This window comes from Rhipicephalus sanguineus, chromosome 3 (assembly GCF_013339695.2).
Source record: "Rhipicephalus sanguineus isolate Rsan-2018 chromosome 3, BIME_Rsan_1.4, whole genome shotgun sequence".
Lineage (NCBI taxonomy): Eukaryota > Metazoa > Arthropoda > Arachnida > Ixodida > Ixodidae > Rhipicephalus > Rhipicephalus sanguineus.
Genome location: NC_051178.1, coordinates 3,642,081 through 3,665,631, shown reverse-complemented (window position 1 = coordinate 3,665,631; position 23,551 = coordinate 3,642,081). Strand labels below are relative to the sequence as shown.

Sequence of the window (23,551 nt, the reverse complement as noted above, 5' to 3'; positions counted from 1 at the left end):
GAAATCAGCATAAAAATCTCTACAAACACCCCAAGATTCATTGCTCTAGGATGAATATTAAAAAAAAAAAAAAGTGTCTTCGAGCCGCATCTCCCCTTAATGCCATGTGTACCAACGATAGAATATCTGGTGTCTAGCTGCGTACATAGCAAGCGGTTGTGCTATAAGCAGTCATCAAAATGAACGGTGGCACAAAGGATCGATGGTGCCGGCGAGAGAAGCGACGAGATCTCCCACATAATGCCATGCGCCCAAAGTTCACAGATAGCGCCGCGTGACGAAGCCGCAGGACAGCTATTGCCATCTGGTGGCTGCCGCGAAATGCGCTGTACACGAGACGCAACGACGCTGCCGTTTGCTGGAGAGATTATTTTTTTTTTTTCATAACTTAGACTGCCATGTTGGGGGGGAGCGGCCCTTGCATGAGCACGGCCTTTAGTCGAGTGTATACGGTATCACAAGGCTTAGGTTCAGTCTATATAGATCTGCTCAAGCGCGGCTTTACATTTTGCCCCACAAACAATGCAGTGAGCAAGTACGAGCTCCACAAAGATAACAGACTTTTGCAGACGTTTGCGCATCAAGGAATTCTTTTTGATAAGGCAGACACAGAAGACGTAAACAATGATGCTTTGCGACCACCAAGCACTTGGGCATCAGATACAGAACAATGCCAAGAGTTAGATCAATACATAAAACTGATGTCAAGGGAAATTCTGAGTACAACTAAACAGAGTCAAAAGCCGAAGAACTTAACTTATGCAGAACACGGCGTCTTGAAACAACTCTCAAACAGGAAGGACATTGTTATAAAACCTGCATACAAAGGTGGTAGTATAGTAATCCGGCCTGTTGTAAAATATAAAAATGAAGCTTTCAGACAACTCATGAGCAATACCCATTATCAAAAATTAGCCTCGGACCCGACTCCAGGATATAGTAATAGCATACAACATACGATAACGGATTTTCTATCCAGGGAAATAATCACACCCTCCGAGCACCGGTTCTTGATGCCTAAAAACAGCAAGCAGGCTACTTCTACCTTCTTCCAAAGATTCATAAGGTATGCGAGGTCATCTATTTATTTGCACGATAAATAGATGAACTATTTATTGCGCAAATCCCAGGCAGGCAATAATACACCTACACAACAGTAATATTACACCAATACACCTACAACAACAATACACCAACTGTGCCGCTATCAAAACTTCAAAATCATCATTTATCTAATATGCCATCTAACTTGCCATCTTTTGTTCAAGATATGCCTCATTTCCTTCGAATAATAGATTCTTTTAACGAAACACAAACACACTCGGATCAGGCCATTCCGGTAACAATAGATGTCTGGATGTCTGCTTCTTTAATATACGCATCACTGAAGGGATTGAGGCGGTCTCAAAGTGACTCATAGAAAGCAAGCAAACACATAATGCTGAAGTTTAACTCTCGTATCTGAAATTAGTCCTGACGCTAAATTATTTTGAATTTGATTCGTCCTACTACGTGCAAACTTTCGGCACTAGTATGGGAACCCCTTTTGCGCCAACATACGCCAACATTTTTGTGGGACAGTTAGAATCAAAGCTGTTGGAATCATGTCCAGTGAAGCCTTCCACCTATCTCTGTTACATAAATGACATATTTATCATATGGGAACATGGCGTAAGTACACTAAACGCATTCATTGACCACTGTAACAAATTTCCCACTAGTAATAAATTCACCATGCACCATTCTTCCGGTGAAATTAACTTCCTAGACACGACGATATCTATTGAAGCAGGAAAATTAAAGACGATGCTTTACAGAAAACAGACAGCCAGCAATACCTAGATTACATTAGTCATCATCCGCGACACTGCAAACAAGGGATATTTGTAGGACAGGCGAGGTGTATAAGAAGGATCTGTAGCAATGACGGGGACTACGTTCACCACTTGAGTAACCTCAAGGAAACACTTGAAAGAAATTACCCGCAACATGCTCTAAACAAGGTCTACAACGAAGCATGTCAACTAGATAGGAAATCAACACTAGCTAAAAGAGCCCCGTAGCCCAGCCCAACCAGCCGCCAGCATTTATAACCAAATATTCAAATGCACTCCCAAACATATATAATATCCTGCATAAGTATTATCGAATACTGGCAAGCAACGAGCGCCTTAGAAAAGCGTTTCCCGGAGTACCAGAGCCCGTGTATTGCCGCAATAGGAATTCTAAGGACATGTTAATGCATGCAAAAGCAAACCCTCATTCTACTGCCCACATAACGCCTTGTTCTAGTCCAAGATGTAAGACTTGTAAACCTCTTCAAGATGATGTTATAGTTAAAAGCACTGGAAGTGATTACGTCCATCATATAAAATCTAGTTTTACCTGCACTAGTTCGAACGTTATCTACATGATCGAATGTTCATATTGTCACAAACGGTACACCGGCGAAAATTGTTAAGGGGTGCCTACTCTGACAACCACAATTCAGCGAAACGTCTACTAGCCCCCCCCCCCCCTCGTTTTCCTTTTTTTTTCCCACGGAATACCCCTTTCTTTTCTGTTTCACTGAATTCGTCACGGTGGCCTCTCCCCCACTTTCGCAGTTTCCCTCTCCTCCTTTGTGAAGGTAAAACTGGTAAGCGCAAATAAACAAGACAGGGACACAGGAAGAATGAACGGGGACAGGCGCTACTTTCAACTAACTTTTATTTATCATCAACCTTCAGTATATACTCATGATACAGAGATGTGGAAACACATTGTCACATGGTCACAGTCGAACCGGTTGCCAAAAAAGCACGAAAAAAAGTGCGTTCACTATCAAATAATGATACAGATGTGTCCCTTACACAAGCATTCCCTCTAACAGATATGTAGGATGCCTCCATCATTTCACGGGCGGCAGTATCTTTGCCTAATATCTTAATGTTCGCGAAAAGCGGTGTACACGTGCATGCCTGGCAATGCGCTGGTAAATGCACGTTATTTTAAATTCAAAGCTCGTGTTCCCTTGCACGGTCGTTCACGCAGCGCCCGGTTTGGCCCATGCAAGATTTCCCACAAGACAGCGGTATTTCGTACACGATGCCAGTCGCACATCTTGCATACGCTGAAGCATGCTTTTTTCCGCAACCGCCAGGCTTTATCTCACCAGAGGAGATTCTGGGGCAAAGCCCGGCCAGCTTACGTGGGGCGGAAAATACCAACGGCACATCATGCTTGCTCGCTATCTTTTTCAGGTTGTGGTTGGATACGCGATGCATATATGGCATCACCTTGGAGCGCTTCCTACGCTGCGGGCCAGGGTTCACATTGGAACGGGCTGCTTTAGCAACACGCAGAAGTACCTCTACAATCGCCGTTACTACCGTGCAAGTGTAACCGGCAGCTAATAAGCGCCGAACCTGAACATTAAAGCTAACTTGCATTGCATGTGGGCAAGATTTCATGAGAGGAGAACGCAGGCACAGTTTGACAATCCCCCTCTTTACAAGCTTGGACTGCGCAGAATCATAAGTCAACAGTGCCTTCTCCCCCCGGTTACAACAGCTTCAACATAAATGATCAGCTAAAACAAGACTTAGATCTAAAAACTGCAGCGAGTTGTCAGTGGGAACTTCATAAGTGAAGGCCAAGCCCTTCCCGCACTGTCTAAAAGTGTTAAGAACAGCATCAACAGACTTGTCTAAAGTTAAGAACTGCAGCTTCTTCAGAAGAATTAAAAAAATCATCTACATACCTAAAAACTTGGAACACAAGTATCGCCAAGAGTACTGTTTAAACAACGATCAACGTCCGCTAAGAAGATATTGCACGAGACAGGCGCAGCACAAGAACCAATGCAAATCCTTGCTTTTGCAGATAAAACTCGTTGCTAAACGAAACAAAAGTGGAGCGAAGATAAAACTCCAGCAAGGTCATAAAATTATTGAGTGACAACCCAGCAGAATTTCGAAATTATTCCTCCTCCTTCGATTGGATTTGAGGAGAGGGTAGGAAGCATGGTACATACAAGCGCTAAAGAAATCAGTTCCAGCCTTGAAGAAGACTCGTCGAAATGTTGCCTCGAGCACCCACCTCTTGTTTACGGATTTTTTCATCGCCAGCTTCCCTCTTCCACTTCCTGCCGTTCTTGTGGGAGACCACTGCAGTAAGGTACGTTGTCTTGGTAGCACAATAGAGGACTTGAGACATGTCACCAATGACGTGTTTCTTATTTGTATTAAAATATGTTTCGACAAATAAGTAAAAATAAATACAACCATTATTAGGTTATGTCGAAGTTGTTACTGCAGTCATTGACTTAGTTCAGGTAATGTCTTAGCCAGTAATTTGCAAACTTTAAAACATCTCATTCTCTTTCCTGTTCATATTTTCATGCTTTGGATAGTTTAACAGAATCGTCTTTGTGGTCAAGTAACGAGCAGCACAAAAGAAATTGATGCCTAAGCTAGCCAATATTCTTAAACTAGGTTGTGCATTTAAGGCTGTCTGCGAACCGGGTAAAGTGGAAGTGTTGAGGGGTTTGAATAGTTTGCAAAAACATTAGGAATTCTCGCTTCTGTTGTAGAAAATTAGCATTACTTCCTGTGCATTCAATGCTGCTCTGCAAGTGTGCTACTCGTAACAACACTGCGATCATTTCTTGCTTCATCAGAAATATTGATGCTGGTGTAACAAGGTTGTTTTGGCTTGTGCGTTGTTACTCTCTGGTCACATTTGTAGTGGAGCAGTGGTGGGTAGTGTGGCTTGCCCAGTTTCGGTGGCACACAGGCTCTATCAGTTTTTTGCGAACATCCATAACACTGACGATGGCACAAGTCAGGCAACACAAGCTTCGCTTGAAAAGTCCATAGAAAGGTAATGTCAGGTAAGGAATCAAATTAACACTTTCATGACTGTCATGGATTCGGGTGGTTGCTGATGATGAACTGAGACAAGACTCTTCGAACATCAAAACACATTTAACAAGTAAAACACATGGCACTAAAGAAATATAAAAATCTTCAGACATACCAAAACCTGCAAACAAACTTAAAGTTGATACACACTTCACTAATAATTAAACTGTCCTAACTATCGTCTCTTAATGCTCGCCTTATACATCCGCTTTTGCATCGGGCCAACCTACTTGTTACAGATGACTTGGTTCGTTGCCAAAGTCCAGTAGGTTGCCGTTCCCGTGCGGTCATGCTTGTATTAAACGAGTCCCTCGTTGATCTTCAGGTCCATTCGGTACTCCGACGAGTCAGCCGTCGTCGCCTGTACAAGCAGGCCGTCCATTGCCTGAATGCTAGGCCCGTTAGGCCTAACGTCGCCGTCGGGTTTTTCGCCCGGCATGACGTTCCGTCACTGACGTGGCCCTCCGGGGACTGCCTTCGGTGGCTTGCTTCAGAAAGGGGGCTTGCGCCGGGTACGTCTGTACTTGCAGGGCGCGGGAGCTGTGTCGCCGAGGTGCCTTGCTCGAACGCCGTCGAGTACGCCGGCTGCACCTCAGGACGCCCGCGTCACCAGACGCAGACCCAAACGCCCGTCGCTCCCGTCACCAGTGCGTCGGCTGGCAATGCGACCTTCCTCTGCCGAGCCCGCGCAGACAACGCCAGCTACCTTCTCCTCGTGTTCCTTGACGGCTCGGTTCATGTGCCGCGAGCTCTCTAGAATTTTCCACAGGCGTGTGCTCGCGCTGATTCGAACACTTTCTTCTTCATCTTTTTGCCTCCGAAGGGCTCTTACCCATGACAATGACAATGGAAAAATGGGTGGTTTTTGAGTAGCCCAGGAAATATTTTTTCCTGCCACAGAAAATGATTGATGCTAAAACGTAGGGTATCGAATGATAGAGGAAGGATTGGGGCACTGAATTCTGCACTGGAGATCGCATGCCAGTGTGATCAATAAGTAGAGCATGCAGCCGATTCCGTGCAGCACATGAGGGATTCAATCGGCGCTTTTCTGAAGGTGCCGTTACCTGCTGTTTAATACGGAGTCCTTTCTTTAAAGGGACCCTGAAACAGTTTTTTGACGTTTTGTCAGCGTTTATGCTAGAGCATCATCAAATCATTCGCACCACAAATTAAGCGAAGCACTGTGTACTAAGGCCGCTACGGACAATTTATTTATACCCTTATTCTCACCTCTGCTTTGCCTCCTCAACTCATGATACACGCTGGTATCACTGGCGATCGCAGCGCTATCATGAACGCACTCGACGGTTTGAGCTTCGCCCAGTCACGGCCTGTGATATAGCGCGCAGCTTCGTAGGCCATGGCCCAGTGTGCCCAGCAGCACCGCCGTCTGGCAACAAAGACTAAGCTTGCGGAGTGGTTGATATCTTCTTCGACAGGTGACGCCACACTACCAGCCGATCTTATTTTATTGGCGTACAAATCGATGCCAACGCGCCCAAACGGCCGGTCAGGGCAAGGTAGAGGTTGCAGACCTGCCGGCGACAGGTGCGTTGAAGTTTTGCGGCGCTGACAATCGATGCAGGAGCGAACGAACTTCTGCACGCAGCGGTACATCCCTCGCCAAAAGTACCGTTGGCGAATGCGGTGGTAGGTTTTCGATACCCCAGAGTGTGCACACTGCGGATCAGAGTGGAATGACTCGCATATGTCAGAACGCAGACTGCGGGGTATTACGAGTAGCCACTGGCAGCCGTCGCCGTAATTGCGTCGGTGGAGGAGGTCGTCGCGAACGGCGAAATGGTGTGCTTGACGAGGCAACGCGCGAGTGGATGGTGTCGCCGATGGATCAGTCAGCAAGGCTATCAGTGAGGCAATCCAGTGATCCTTGCGCTGTTCAGTAGCGATGGTGTGAATGTTGATAGAGGAAACGGCATTGTGAGACACTGAGCTGGGAGTATTGTCGTCAGGCAAGGGGGAGCGCGAGAGTGCGTTGGCGTCAGCATGCTGGCGTCCGTTGCGGTACAGCACGCAGATATCGTAGTCCTGCAGGCGAAGTGCCCAGCGGGCGAGGCGGCCTGAGGGATCCTTCAATGACGACAACCAGCATAGTGCATGATGGTCGATGATGATATCAAATGGGTGACCATACAAATAAGGTCGGAATTTCATAAGGGCCCATATGATCGCCAGGCATTCCTTTTCGGTGACGATGTAATTGGTCTCGGCTTTAGTAAGCGTACGACTTGCATAGCCACGACATATTCAGGGAACCCTGGTTTGCGCTGCGCAAGGACAGTGCCAAGGCCAACACCGCTAGCGTCTGTGTGTACCTCTGTAGGGGCCGTAGGGTCGTAGTGGCGTAGTATGGCAGGCGACGTCAACAAACAACGGAGCTTTGCGAAAGCGTCGTCGCACGCTGAGGACCACGAATGGAGGGGCCCGTTACTTCCGAGGAGCTTCGTCAGTGGCGATATGATAGTCGCGAAATTTCGAATTAAGCGCCGAAAGTAGGAACACAGTCCTACGAAACTGCGCAGTTCTTTGACGGACGTAGGTTTGGGGAACTCGGTCACGGCCCGAAGCTTGGCTGGATCGGGAAGAATTCCGTCCTTGGACACGACGTAGCCAAGGATTGTCAGCTGCCGTGCTGCAAATTGGCACTTCTTTAGATTCAGTTGCAGACCGGCGTCGCTCAAACGCGTCAAAACATGCCGTAGGCATTGAAGATGCGTGGAGAAGTCCGGAGCAAACACGGCGACGTCGTCGAGGTAGCACAAGCACGTGTGCCATTTCACGTTGTGCAGAATGGTATCCATCATGCGCTCAAAGGTGGCGGGCGCATTACACAGCCCAAACGGCATGACGTTGAATTTTACAGGCCGTCGGGCGTGACAAAGGCGGTCTTCGGTCGAGCGTCATCAGCCATAGGTACTTGCCAGTACCCTGAGCGCAAATCGAGAGATGAAAAGAATTCGGCGCCTTGCAGGCTGTCAATCGCATTGTCTATTCGCGGCAGTGGATACACGTCCTTACGAGTGATCTTGTTGAGTCGTCTGTAGTCCACACAGAGCCGTCCTTCTTCACAACAAGAACGACAGGAGACGCCTAGGGGCTGTTAGAGGGTCGAATGACATCGCGTCGAAGCACGTCGTCGATTTGCTCGGTGATTACATGGCGTTCAGCGGGAGATACGCGATATGGACGTTGCCGCAGTGGCAGGTGGTCGCCAGTGTCGATGCCATGCGTAACGGCCGACGTGCGGCCGAAGGGAAGTTGATGAGCTGATTAGCGACATTGAAAGAAGGGCGAAATTCTTCCAACAGATCCAGAAGCTGGGAACGCTGGACCTGCGTAAGGTTGTTAGCTATGGAGGAACCAAATACGTCAGCGTGTGATGAACCAGACGTCGAAATAGCACTGAGCGTACTGGAACTGCGGCCGTGCGAGTGGTTGCGCAGCGCCTATACAAGCAGGGGAAATTGGAAAGATTGGCATTAAGTGCATTAGCATGCCATCCATTGTCCTGAGAGAAAAAGAATTTGAACTTGAGGGGCGAAGCACCTTACGGTCTCGGCATGTCGGCGGTGCATCGTCGTCTGCTGTCGTCGCGTGCATCGTCGTGACACAATTGCTTGCATGCATCGTTGTGTCCTGTCCATTGTTGAGCACCAAGAGAGGGCGCCACTGCCTCAGCGCTCACCATGTGGCGAGAGAGAGTGAACGGCATGCATTGACTATGGAAACGCTCTTTCTGCGATGAACGCTGAACTACCAGCTGGCAAGGAACGAGAATGCGCCCTTGCCCGTGAGAGACAATGCCAACGCAGGCAGTGTCTACTAGCGAGTTTCTTGATTGAAAAAACGTTCACCGGCCACCCCGTATATATAGGCACTGGATCTTGACCTGCAATGTAGTGGCAGTGAGAGATTTCTCTTGTGCGTAGTTGAACAATAAAGACACACTGGATGCACGTTAACTAAAAGCGGACTGCGGGTCTCTGTGTCTAATCTTTCTTCTGTCTCTCATTGCCCATTAGCAGGGATTTTGCTCTGGGAAACACCGGTGCAAACTGCATGCTTCACCCCTCCACAGGTTTCACATTAGGGGAGCGAAACACCCTTTCCTACATGCTTCGCCCATCCCCAATTTTTATTTGGTGTACCAAGATCCACTGTCCAAAATGTTGCCCAGTAATATTTTGTTACTCCTGTGCAGCAGGTGTGCTCAGTTTTATTATTTATATACAGTCGAGTCCACTTATAACAATACCGGTTTTAACAATATATCGGATATAACAATGGACAGCCGCGGCACCGTCAGCTTTTCATTGTATTCTATGGCAAAATAAACCGCTTATAACAATGCTGTCATGATGCAATATCGGTTATAACAATTAAATGTGGGCACTGGAACCAACCCTGAACGAAAGAAACAAAAATGCAAAAACGCTGCGACAATGCCACCCCAACCCCGCCTATTACGCAAAAGAGCATGAGAGGTACGCGCGGCGGCCAGGCGATAGCGCACTTGGCCTCGCACGCGGCGAGTGCGTGCCGAAGAGGCTCGCATGCCACCGCTGCTTTAGCCTGCCGCGGCGATGCAGAGGAGGGGGAGGATGACCGGTTGGGCGCCTCTACGGGCAGTGGGGCAGTCCATTCTGAGGGTGCGCCGCCTGTAGAAAAAGCACTGGGGCGCCTAAGCCGCTGCAGCAGCAGCGCTGTGTGCACTGTGCCGACCTCCCCTATTCTTCGCTGATTTGGCCACGTCTCCAGCTCAGCGGTGGGTGATGGGGGCGCGTCGGGACTTGAGGAGTTTTTGCATGCCGACGACGCAGTAACAACAAATGAGGAGAGGAGTTCACCGACGAGGCGATTGTCGTTGCGGTCACCGGTGCGGAAGACCACAGCAGTGACGAGGAGGAGGAACCAAATCCCATGCAGGTTGTGTCGCATCAGGAAGCATTGCAAATGATCGACTCCCTGCGCGATTTTTTGTTTGCTAAAAACCTTCCGCTCGGCCACGCGCAGCAGTTGGACGCTTTGCAAAAAGATGTCAATAAGATGGCCAGTAAGCAGTCGAAGCTGACTGCTTACGGTTTTCTACCTGCTAAAAAGTGAAAAGTGTAAGCAACTACCCCCTCATTAAGTGCTCTTGTTTATCATGTTTCCCTCATTAAGTGCTCTTGTTTGTCACGTTTTCTTTGTTATTTTCGGCATAACCCGCTTATAACAATAATCGGTTATAACAATGATATTTTCATGGCACCTCAATATTGTTATAAGTGGACTCGACTGTATATACATATATAAGTAGTGTTAGAATAAAAAAAAAAGCATAGTTTTCATTGGAGGTGCTATGCTAAAGAGACAGCGGAGCTAATGAGCACATCCTGGCTGTTGTTTTTCTAAGTCTTGCAAATTTCCTATTTCTTTCTTCCTCTAGTTCTTTCTTTTTAGCTCTTCTCTCTGTTTCTTGTGTGTTTTATTGCCTTTGTTTATTTTTATTTCTCTCTTTCGCTTTCTCAGTCTCTCTCTTACCTGTTGCTTCTCTTTCTATCGGTCTCTATTTCTCTCCTTTTCGTTCTCTCTCTCTGTCTCTTTCTGCGCTATGCTTTACTCTCTCCCCTCCTCGTCACCCTCACATCTGTCCTCTTCATTCTCACTTCCCTTTCCTACCCCCTTGCTATACTGCACTATACAAGGCTATGCTCTTCTATGCTAGCGTGCCTGGATAGCCGAGTGGTTAAGGCGCTTGCCGTCGGATTGTTGGTACATGAGCTTGAATCTCGCCTTGTGAAGACTTTTTAGAGTGCAGCTGTTCGGTGCCTGTGCCTGCGTTGAGCGGCATCGCCATTGGCTAGCGTCAGCGTAACTGATAGAGCAAACGAGGACGAAAGAGAGTGAACGCGGAGTCTGTCGATATCGCGAGCCATTGGCCTTTAACGTCGCTTTTTTCCTCTGTCACGCGCGCTGGACCCTCGGTCGGAGCTCTTGCGCGTGCAGGGTGGCACGTACACTGCGGCTGGCTTCGCTTGTCGTAACGGGACTGTCGGTGTTTCGCTTGGTTCGCGATGCCTACAGTGCACAGAGTGGTGTGCGTAGCACTCGAGCGCTGGGTGGTTTTTGTGGCAATATGTAACAAATGTTGCATTGCTACAACTGTGGATAGCCATAACTTTGAACACAGTTGGCGTTGTCCCAATACGAAGCTGCACACAGAATTCGCATTAGGCAGTATCGTGATCATTTTCTCCCTTTCTCTATCTTTATTTCTCTATCTCTGTACTCGTTGTCTCACGCATCAGAGTTATTGCTCCGGAGCAATTGGCGCACGTGCTTTGACAGGGAAGCAGAAGATGAAGACAACAACAGTGAACAAGAGAACAGAGAGAGCACATACCGGTCTCGCGGAGCAGGTGGCATTAGTGGTTGCTAGGTGCTCCGAGCGGTACACATCAAAGTTTTTATGGCCGGCTTAAGCAGCTTTGCTGCTTAAATAAACTGTTGGAAGTAGTGCCATGTGTGCGTATGTGTGTTCTTTCTTTGTGTCGCTGTTTCTAGTGCACTTTTGCCATTTTTAAAAGGGACTACCAACATGCCCACTGTGGTACCACTAACACAACGGACAGTGCTAACTCTGCTAACCCATCTATCAGAGAGCGCCACTAGAGTGGTTCCAGCCATTCATGTAAATATTGAGGCAATAAACAGTGCCGGGCACTCTGTTGTCGGCCCAGCCGATTGTCACGTCGTTCCTCTCGTCTTGACCCGACAGTCTCATGTAGGCAGTGACTGGTGGTAGTACATGTTCCAGCACGCGGGTTTACGGACAAAGTTCCAAAGCAGTGTAATTTCTTGCCTTGATCTCCCTGGTTCACTTTAACATGTGCAGGGCTGAATTTCCAGATGTCATAACCTGCAGCCCTCTTTTTTCCCCGTTGTGTAACGTGCTTGGGTCTAAAGATGCAACACTAAATCACATAACTGAATCACACAGCGCCTGTCTTTGTGTTTTTCACTTGATCCTTGTCTTGTGTAACATGCTAGATGCTGAAATACAGCACGAGTGTGGAGAGGTAACAAGGCTTTAATGACAATGCCCAATACAATGCTTATGTATGTAATTGTGCATTGTGGCAATCATGGTGTGATCTTTTCCAGAACCAGCTGGTGCTTTGGGATACTCGAAACTTTGAGAAACCTGTATCCTTTGTTGGACCACCTCCATTTTTTTTTTTTATGAAGCACATTTGCTGCCTGTTCCAGCTTGACTCTAGGAAAATAGATCACTAACTTCAGAAACATTACAGCAGAGTATTAATCTTTAAATTGCACTGTGCATAAACAATGGAGGCAAGTTAACAAATGGGCTCAGTAAAACTGGTAGCGGGGCAAGCCTTTTGTGCATGCTGCAATATAAGCATGAGTGTTAACCAGCTCGCATAACTCAGTTTTACCACCAGAATATGCCGATTAAACGGCACACAGCAACTACACCTTTGTCAGGATTGGGCCAGTTTGTGTGTCACCGTCTTCTCGATTGGATGACGCATAGTATTACTTCTGCAATTCCTGTGTGCGTATGAGTGGCACCAGGTGTGTGCTTCTCTGTGCTCCATGTTGTGTCTTGGACTGTACAAGTCAATCCAAAGATGAATGAAGAGTCAGTTCAATTCAATTTGTTTTCCAGTATGTACATGCTAGAGGGTTGTGTTGGGTTTAAAGCTATGTAAGGTAGCTTGATGGGACCTAATAACCAGACTATACAAGGCACTAACAAGCAGTCTGATAAAGCGCTTAGCATGAAAACAGCAAATAATGACAAGTACATGTACAGTGGTTAACAGGGAATTCCAGCAGTAGCTGGATGTGCTCAAGGACATAAGTAGTCAAACCCATGGGTCGGAAAAAAGGTGGCGCTCACTCAGACTCACTCATGAAATATAGTATTTTGCCCTTAGGGTTTACTCGGACTTAAACAGACAAAAATTTTCCTCACTCGGAAATGTTTTGCAACCAGACTCACTTGGACTCAAATTCATCAAAATATTACTTCTGCGGACTCACTCAGACACAGACTCATGGCTCGATCTGAGTGAACTCTTGAGTCCGTTAGCGTATAATTGGCCTTTTTGGCCATTGTGTCAATGCTCTTTACAATAATATCTCACATAATCGGTGCTCTATTTGGTGCCTTTTGATCTTGTACCTTCAAGTATGAGTTATCAGTGGTTGCAATCCAGTAAGGAGATTTTTATTAAAAGAGATGACTCACACGAGATATGTGTATAAAGAACTACCTGTGAAAGAGTTCGGGGGGGGGGGGGGGGGGGGGATGTCCGGGCACCTCCCCTTCCCCTCCATAACTCATGCCTCTGATGAATACATATTGAGCTGGCATATGAACGCTAGTGCATTGAAGAATGGATGAGTCAGCATGAGTATAAACGTGAGCCGACGTAAAGCTGATAGTAAAGTTGAAGTTGACTAGATAGAACTATAGGTCGGCAAAAAAATGTGGAGCTCGCCCTGACTCGCTCAAGAAATATATTTTGTGCTACAGAAATATATTTTGTGCGCCGCTCACTCGGACCTAGACTCACTAAAATTTTTCGCAACCGGACTCACTTGAACTCAAACTCACTAGAATATTACTCACCCGGACTCAGACTCACGGCTCAATCTGAGTCTGAGTGTGTCCACTCATGAGTCAGTTTGCTGACCTATGACTCAAACCCGACTATTTTGAACTCGGTTAAATTGAATTATCTTTTATATCGAACTATTTTCAAACATGACAATGTTTCAACCTCAGTTTGTGTGAAAATTTATGACTGTATCGAACAAAAATAGCTGGAACACTGGATATATCCAACATTTGGAAGTGCAGTGCGCCCCAGCAGGTTGGCTTTCTTTCACAAAAATTTGGCTTTTTCTCACGGAGGGGGACTTTCCCGCATGCATTTGGGAGAGTGCAGAGTGAGTAGATACTTGCCATCGCAGTGCTTTCTCCCATGGTTCCTCGTTAACGCAATGGCTGCCGTAAAACGGAAGAAGCTGGCTGTTTTTTGCAAAGCTGCCGATAAAGATCACAGGGTCCCTTACGTATTCACCTAAGATGATTCAAAGGCGAAAGCCATCTTTTTTTTTTCTTCTCATTCGATGTACTTCCTGTATATACAGGGGCACTGAATATATCGCGGTACTGTCCCTGTATATACAGGGACACCACCGCGTCCTAAAGTTACTGTAAAAGGAAGCATATACAATAACTCTAGATGTATTGATCGTGCCCCACCAGCAATCGAGAGGTTTTCACAACCAACGTGGTTTTGAACTGCCTCCAGGATCACCTCACCTGATTTTCCACTGTGTCCGGGGATCAGCCCACCTTTGACCAAGCGACGATACTATCATGGCGTCACAAATTTTGCCAATGTGTGACGTCACGATGACGCCGTATGGTGACGACATCATGTGATGGTGATTTTTGGCACTTGTGTTGGCGCCGACACCATGGGACACCGGTCAATTTTCGCGTTTGATAAGGCTTTCGCCTTAATAAACGCAGTCAAAAGTATAGACAAGTCTGACATTGCTGCGTACAGCATCCAAAAAAGTACGTGGAGTATGACATTGAAAAACAACGCCAATATTAGGGCCAAGGCACACTAGAAGCTTCCAGTGCCTGACGAGCAACGCACGTCTGCGTATTAAGATGTTGAGACGCTGTTTACATGGACATTGTATTTTCTCGCCTGCAACCCACGCCTGCATATAGCCTGTATTCAGAACTACAAACCGCGGAAAAATAAAAACTAAATAACAACAACAAAAAAAATTCGAGCGCATTGCCCTGAGCCAGCTTGCTTGCAATATTGTCAAGCAGTGTCGTGAAGCCAACTTGCACTCCAAAATTCACATTGAAAATAGGGTAAATTCTCTAATAGCTCTATATCGAATTATGCGATATATCGAACTAATTTCTCTTTTTTTTTTATTGAGTTTGATATATGTGCTTTCTACTGTACCAAAATACACGAAATAAGAAAATGTTACATACAATACCGCTGTAACAAGAAAAATTATACAATACTACTGTAGCAGTGCTGGCTATACAGAACAAAACAAACGCCAGCCATGTAACACAGCAAGAAAGTCATGTTAGCAGAATAACAATGTTAAGGGAAACGAAATAGGTTACACAGTATGTACTTATAACGATATATCACACTGCAAGGGAACCTAAATATGAGCACGAGTTTTTTTTACTGAAAATATCGGCATTTTCACATTTGTTCAAAGTAGATGGTAGGTCACATACTAACGATTGATGTTTGTAGTGCGTCCTGAAAAGTTCAACTGATTGTGTCTCGGGCTTCATTGCGTTCACGTTAATTTGATGACGCTCTAAGGATGCCAATTGTTTAGGCTTGTGCGAATATTCGAGCACTTCGAATATTCAAACGAATATTACAGTATTCGAATTCGCTTCGACACGAATTTAAATTCTAGGAAATGTGGAAGTATTCGAAGTGAACGAATAGACATATATAAACCACATGTAACCCCCTGTAAAGGTGGTTTCAGTGCAGTGGAGGGGTGCTACACCATGAATACACCTATCCAGGGTAAATATGCACTGCCGTGAAACCACACTTCAAGGTTAAATGAATATACACTAAAACCTCGTTAATTCAAAGTCACTGGGACGGTAAAAAATCTTCTAATTAAGCGGGTTTTCAAATTAACCTAACAAAAAACCAGGATGCAAGGAACTTTGAATTACTGAAGTTAATCAGAGGTGGTCGTTTGCTGTGCCTGCTAGTTTGCGGCTCCAAGGGTTATGTTTTCCAACAATACCCAGTCGCACTTTTGCTGCTAAACCTGGGAAATGGCGGGCCTCGCTGCTGGCAGCGCAAGAAAAAAAAATGAATGGAAAAAATTGGCTGCGTATGTGTACGCTTTGCTGCAAATATCGTCGAAAGACGATAGTCTTCTGCCGACCGTACTACATGAGCCCTGGTCTCATCCGCAGCCACCCGTGATGCTGTTTCCAGGGACACTGCCAGATGGCAGCACCATATCATCGGCAGAGGGCTTTTTCGTGCATATCGTCGGATTTTCAGCGCAGCCTAAGAAGCGCTAGGGTCCTTAAAATTATGTATATACATATGTATTTTCTAGTAAAGGCTAATACTTACATATTGATGTTGCGCCTCAGATATGCGTAATATTTGCTTTTTTATCGACAGTGTTCACAAGTATGAAGGCAGCTACCAGTTCAAGATGGCTGGGCGTTCAGCAAGTGCTTCAACTTTGGCCGGGTCGCTGAATCGTGTGACAGACGGAAAGACAGACAGAGAGACAAAGAGACCAAGATTTCCGCGTTCAAGTATCCCAAGAAAGACTATTGTCCTTAAAAAAATGGTCTCGTGGTCAACTTAAATGCGCGCCTGCGGAAAAAAAGACATGCTTTCTTCTAGACAGGGCGTGCAAACACGGACAGGGCGTGCAAACACGGACACAAGAAAGAAGTCAGGACACCACAAACGCCGAGTAGCAGCTGAATAGATGCACAACGGTGGAAAAGAAAGAAGGCACGAAAACTTATCTGCGCATGCCCATGCAATAGGCGAACCTATCAATCCGGCACGCATGGAGGCCTACGCGACAGAAGATATGTTTCACTGCAACACAGTGGGGACGTGCAGGCAGCATGTCACCTGCTCCTCGCAGCGTCAGTGTGTCATAATGCAATCATTCGCCCATTCTTTCTTGTAAAATAAATTTCATAATGACCGCTGTGAGAGAATTCGCGATGTGTTGTGGGTGGAAAAGATGATCATTGAAGTTTTCGTAGTAGGCATTGGAGGCAAGCACTCCACCATCAGTGCAAGTGCGCAAATTGCCGGAGCAACCGCCAATTGGAGGTTCGCATAGGTCGTGAATTCCGTCAGACCGTCCTTTATTAGTTTCTTTATCTTCCCAGAAAGAATGGGTAAATCATGACGTGCTGACGTTGCGAGAAGCACGCGTCATGCATGCTTCTCGCTCACTTGTCATCGCTATCTTGCAGTGAAGCACGCCTTCTTTTCCACAGGCGAACATTTCAGCTGACCACGAGGTGGCTTTTCTTTTCTTTTTCTTTTTTCTTACGCTGAGAGCAGCGAGGCTGAGGTGCTCAACTTGTCACTCATTAGTAGAGGCTGGATTTTCAAGCACTAAAAAAGCTCGTTTTAGGCGTTAAAAATAGGCAGGCAAAACAATGTTTTAGGCTTCAAAAATCGTAAATATAGGCACAATAAATTTTCACATAAATGCAAATAATTTCAAACGAAGACGTGTGCGACCTCTATCTACGACAGGAAAACAAAAATGTTATTGCTCAAGATGGCAAAAAGCGCCAATATTTGAACATAGCGTGCTTTGTCCCGCACGGTTCGCACTCCCATGTTCTGCACAGTATCATGTGTCCACTGTCGAATCAATACACTCCCGAGTGTCTTTCCGGCATTACTGAGAAGTCCAGAGCAGGAGCAGACAGCCAGATTCCTAAAAGACCAGAAAGGGGGGATTCTGCCTATTGTCCGGGTCGAACTGCATAGAGCCAATTTCTCCTCTGGCAGTGAACCACTGGCGTAGCCAGGTGGGGGGGTTCAATCTTCCCCCCTCCACCAAAACTTTTCAGTTTTGCTAGTGTGTATATACTCGCCCACATGCAAACGCATGCGCCAACATATATAAGGTATGGTTGTCCCCCGTCCCTACCCCCCCCCCTGAAAAAGATTTCTGGCTACGCTACTGCAGTGAACAACTTAAAAAGTAAATTACAAACAAAACAAAAGCTGCGTGCACATCACATTTTGCTTTCTTTTTTTGGTCTCCTTTCCTCTGACGTCACTCTGCGGTTTCTCATTCGCCAACCGCTAGGGCCATGTCAGCGCGGCGGCGAGTACCCGCCGGTGTGTCCCGCTTCACTGCTACCAGTGGTTGTTGGTTGGTTGACCTAGACGACTAGAGTTGGTTGAACTAGAGGTCTAGGTTGAACTCCATAGTTCCCAACAATCTTACGCGGTAACATGAATAATGGTCTCAAACAGCACCCGGGAACGACACTTGAGGTATTTAGCCTCAAGTTTTGCTCCCGGGTTCATATAAGCGCCAATTTTGAAAATAGGCATTTATAGGCCTTTGTAAGAATTCAGGCACAAACGCCAAAAATATGCATTTATAGACACTATAAAAACACTATAAAAGCCCTTGTTAACCTCTGATTTATGCTCATATATCAAAATGGCGCGATAGAAGCGCAAGGAACAAAATAGGCATTTGCCTAAAATCCGGTCTCTACTCATTAGTATCGCTACATTGCATTGCCTTGTGGCTCTTAAGGGTCATCGTTTCTGTGGATTTGCAGCTAAATCGAGATTGAGAATAGGCACATGGCACCTAAAGTTTTCGAATTAACCGGGCCGGTACTGACCGCCGCTTCAAGTTATCCACTCAAGAGAGAGAGAGGAAGGTTAAGGGAAAGGCAGGCAGGCTAACCAGAAGGAAATTTTCCACTTTGCTGCCCACATACCTACATAGACAATTGAAGTGTCTGATGTAGTTCCTGCGGGATTCTGAAGCATATCGTGCAGTGTGTAATAAACAAGAAGTATATAAGTTGTTAATTCGAATAACGTTATACGTAGGAAACACTTCTCTGGGGCTTGAATAATAGTCTTATGTTACCAATTCGCACCTAAAATGAAATCCAGGGGGCGCTGCAAAGTTAGGCAACACTGGCAAGGATGGCGGTGATAAGGAGGTCCATGTGCGGATTGTTGCTACTGGAAATACTGTGTCTCCTGAATTGCGATGTGAAAATGCGGTGTTTCGTCGAAGGTGAGAGTACTTGCTACCAAATACCTCATTTTGGTTGTCGTGAAGGGCAAGATCGACGATAAAATAAATGTTGCACTGTTTGTGTAAACATCTGGCATGAATTCGGACGCACAAGAAATCCCAGTGCGACTATGAAGAATTTTTGTTAAGCCTGTGATCTCTGATGGCCACTCCTCCTGCACCATGACTTTTTAGCCAAGTGCAAACGCATATCAGCCATTCTCATCTACTGCTAAGTAAGTACAGCTGCGCTCTCACGAGCCGTGTCAATTGGCAAGGCAGACAAATCGGTCGGCACTGTTTTGAAGGTAGGTGGGCTACCGCACTCGGTAGTTGCCGGTGGGTATCGTTTATCGAATGCTGTTTGCCTAGAGCATCACGGCGACACATCAGTATTTTGCAACGGCTTTGTCAGCTGGTTACTTTGTCGCATACGTGTCTAAATGTGTTATAATCCAAAGAATGAGGCAGTGATGGTACACCGAGCGAAATAAAGCATGCTTCATGTACAAGAAGAAGCGGCGAGAAGCAATGACTGTTAAAGAAATGATCGCAGGAAACTTGTTCACCATTTTTTGCAGCGTGCAGAGCCTTATTGATTTGTCTGTTTGTGCGTGTGTGTGTCAGTTGATCCGCATACGTGAGTGGAATTGTGGTGCCCGCAAATTCTTTTACTTACCTGCTGCTACAGCAATGTATCGTTATAGGTAGGTGTAAATTGGCCCTTTCCTAGCTCCCTGAACCCCCACGATGAGACATCAGGGAGGCTATAGGCTTCCAAAGCAACGTCGAGTGGCGCCACTGCTCTTATCGCGACGGGGTGCATCCACGGCCACAACGCTGCCGCCCCCACTTCCGCACACGCGCAGAGCTCTTGGACGGCACCTGTGTTGCGTCACAGTGTAACTATTGCTGACTAGCAGTGCTCTGGGCTGAATGAGGAGCACATGCGCGCACGTGTCCTTGCCGCCACCACTGCCAAATTCGGCCACAAGCCACCTTCGCGGGCAGCGTCTGCCCCAGTAATGCATAGCTTGGCCGCGCGAGCGTCGCGCCAGAACTTGAGTTCCCTTAGAATAACAGAGAGCTGAGCTAGTTGGTAAGTATTCATTCTAAAAAAGACAGGGCGTGCAAACACGGACACAAGAAAGAAGTCGGGACACCACACACGCCGACTAACAACTGAATAGGTGCACAACGGCGGTAAAGAAAGAAGGCAGGAAAACTTATCTGCGCATGCCCATGCAATAGGCGAATGTATCAATCCGGCACGCGTGGGGGCCTACGCGAAAGATAACTGTTAAGGCATTTCATTTCATCTTTATGCAAGTTGTGTGGTGTCCCGACTTCTTGCTTGTGTCTGTGTTTACATGCCCCGTCTTTTTAGATTGGGTTCCCTATACCGACATTACTAGATCAGGTAGCGCTATATCACTTACGCATGCCCACATATCAAGGAAATCAAGCGCGCAACATCTAAGGAGCAAGGCTAAAAGCTTCTATGCGTCATAATATAGGAGGCATCTCAGGCCTGCCTTGACACCATGCAGCGAGCACACTGACATCAACACTACGAAGATTTCGATTTTGTCCGCTGCTGCGGCACAGTGGTTGCGGTGCTTGAATGCTGACCGAATAGGTGCAGGGTCAATCCTAGTTGCGGTGGTCACATTTTGAGTGGGGTGAAATGCTAGAATCACGCTTACTGTGCAATGTCAGAGCCCCAGCTGGTCGAGATTATCTGGAGCCCTCCACTATGGCGTCTCTAGCTTGTGTCGCTTCGTGGCGTTCCCACAAATCAATTCAGATTCATTCCAGCTGTGTTATCCTTAGGATTCGTCGATGTCATTCAAAGAGTGCAACAAAAGAGTGCACAATGGCGTATTACTTGTTTCTGAAGTGCCGGCAATAAACAACGATCCTCGGAGTAACATTGCCGATGCGGGGGTTGGTTATTTATGCCGTTCACTCAGAAAACAGAAACTTGTGAAGAGATACTATGCAATTATTATCGCCATGTGTAAAACAAGACTCTGGAAAACTGCTTTGGAATGTGTTTGTTTTGCTTTCCTGACGATGAATCTATCCGCCTGAACCGCTACCGCACATGCGAAAGTGAATGTCGTCTGCTTCATGGACCTCAATAGCCTGTTTCACGCTTTCTCCGCTAGGTGGCGTATTGGCTCAAATTATTTGCGAATGTAGCGAATGTGCGAATGTACAAAAAATGGCAGGAAGGAGAAGATGGAAGCTTGCGATGAAAAAATCCGTAAACAGGGGGTGGGTGCTCGAGCCCCATCTCCTGTTTACGGATTTTTTTCATCATTCGAACTGTACGTATGTTAGTTTGAGTGGTTGTGCACCATACTGGAGAGGAATAATTGAAGTGTGCAATAAATAAACCGTTGTAAATCTGCACTTTAGACTTTGTATGGAGTAGACTACTATATCATGATAAAACACCTGTCACAGAGGAGAGTTGTGGACAAAGGTAATTTACATGCATGTGCCAAGTGAGCTGTGAAGAAAAGTACCTGTCAAGCATTTTGTGACTGTCAACTATTTCAATTTTTTAACCTTTATAAAAGTTCTGTTATCTAAACCAAATGAATCCAACGGATGGTTAAACGAAGCAAAGCATGTGACATGTTATTTGTTGTTTTTAACTGTATTGTAGCAGTTATGAAATAAATTGAGGTGAATTAAAAAGGACAAAAACCATCCAATGGTTGGTGTTCCTGAACCCACAACCTTCAAACTACGTGTTCGATGCTCTACCATTCGAGCATAGGATGCATAATTCGAAGGTTCCTATCATAAAAACTGTCATAAAGGCATTTTTAGTAATTACACTATAAACAAGTGTGTGGGAGTTCAAACATGCAAGGTAATCACCACAGTACAAATATGCTTGTGAAAAGTAAATGTCAGTGCTATGACAAAGTGCAGTTTACCAGTCGTAGTAAGAATGAAAAACTGCTATCACTTTATGGTAGCAAGCCTCTCCCACAGGTGCATTCAAATATTAGTTCTACAATGGCGACAGTTGTAATTTTCACTATGAAAAGTAATGTACGGCATGGAAGCTGTTGGCCATGTGCAATATATTGCACATTTCTGCATTGAGCCTTAGCTACAGGATTTCCAGGTAACCACACAGACAGAAAATGGCAACATCGTGAAGATTGCCTGGTCACCAACAAGGTATGTACTTTGAGCGCTGGAGTGAAGGAAGCTTGATTCAAGGGTTCACTTACATTCACCCAAGCTCCATAACAAGCAGTGAAGAAAGGATACAGAGCACTTAATTTGTTTTGCAGGGTCAAGAAACTCGGCAAGCATTCAGTGTTTCGATTCATTTGTCAGTCTATTGCTGTCATGTTGTCATATTTGCTGCATCTTTTCTAATGCTCATCAATACTCTTATGACGTAACGGCCTATCCAATGCTGTACCCTTTCTAGGAATAATTCACGCAATGGCGTAAGGAACGGCACAGACGACGATATCCCATCTGGCTCTTGCGCTGTCCGTGTGAAATTTAATACAAATGAAGTACGAGTCCCCTTTTGCACAATGCACAGCTTACCATGTATAGTAACACAGATAGACCCGGTATACGTTATGGAAAGAGTTTCCGTACGGTAAAAGTCACGCATGTGCATTTTCAGCTGGTATGCTATTACTGTACTTTAAGTGTGGAAAACCACCACTGCTAGCTAAAGGCAGGTACGCGTGAGAGCTGCAAGTGTTCAGTGACTGTTATGGTAATTATGTGGGGAATCACGTGCAGCCCACAATGCCACTTGCCACCAATCACTTGCCTACAAACGGGGAACTGAAATTTGCTTGCAAAACCAGTTCGCCTTGTGGACAGCAGATGCTGTAGTAGCACTTCGGTTCCATCACTTCCACCGCTTTGCCATAAATGGCATCACACACACAATCTGGTGAATAATTGTGGGAAACCAGGTCTTTGGTTTGAGGCAACGAATGAAATTCATTTGTAAACAATCTGCATATCTTTCTAGCTGCCATGGGTAAAGGGGCACGAGGTATGTAAGGAGCACAAAACGCGGGCCAGATGATGAAGAAAATGCGAAGGTATGTGATTTGAAGGAAAAAGTACTCGATGGTGTGCAACGATGGTATGCAATGGCACTTGATGGTGTGCACCGGAGTGGAAAGATACTGCATGGTGTGTGCGACACGCCCATGTACCTGATTGGCAGAGAGTCGGCTCATGGCACGCGATCCGAGTGATGGTCCGAAACTGAGGAAGAAGGAGCCGGGATTGTCTGTGGGGCACTGATCGGCAAAAGTGGTCAAGCCAGCGTCACTCTGGGAATGAGAACAGTGACTGCCAGGTCCAGAGAAGGCAGCGTTAGGAGTCCATGGTGTGGACGTCGATCTCAGCAGTGACCGGGTGTGGCTACCTCGGACTCGCAGTAGCCTCGTCACAACAGTTCTCGGAGCACCTGCAACGCTCTGTTTTCTTTGTCAGAATGTCTTCGACCCACAATACAGTCCCCAGGGTGCTATGTCGCCACTTGGGCCATAAGGTCACTTAGAAGCAGGGACCAAAGATGCCGCTAGGCCTAACCACTCTGCCTCGGCGATGGCTTGACGATGACCGTTAAACTGGCATCGGATACAAGTGGCTCGTGAGGTTGCTGATGAATGGTGGTGACCGTAGGACCTCATTGAGAATGTTGACGATGGGCACGATGTCGCATAGAGCAATTTGGC

At 46.2% G+C, this 23,551-nt stretch overlaps 1 protein-coding gene across 1 annotated transcript in view; it reads left to right on the top strand.

The window, feature by feature from the left end:
- Window positions 1–23,551, top strand: part of LOC119386412 (GATOR complex protein MIOS) — a 727,447-nt gene that overhangs the window by 310,971 nt on the left and 392,925 nt on the right. The window contains exons 11-12 of the mRNA XM_037653722.2: window positions 12,072–12,113; window positions 21,952–22,007. Coding sequence (XP_037509650.1) covers window positions 12,072–12,113; window positions 21,952–22,007 — 98 coding nt within the window. The remainder of the gene's footprint in view (window positions 1–12,071; window positions 12,114–21,951; window positions 22,008–23,551) is intronic.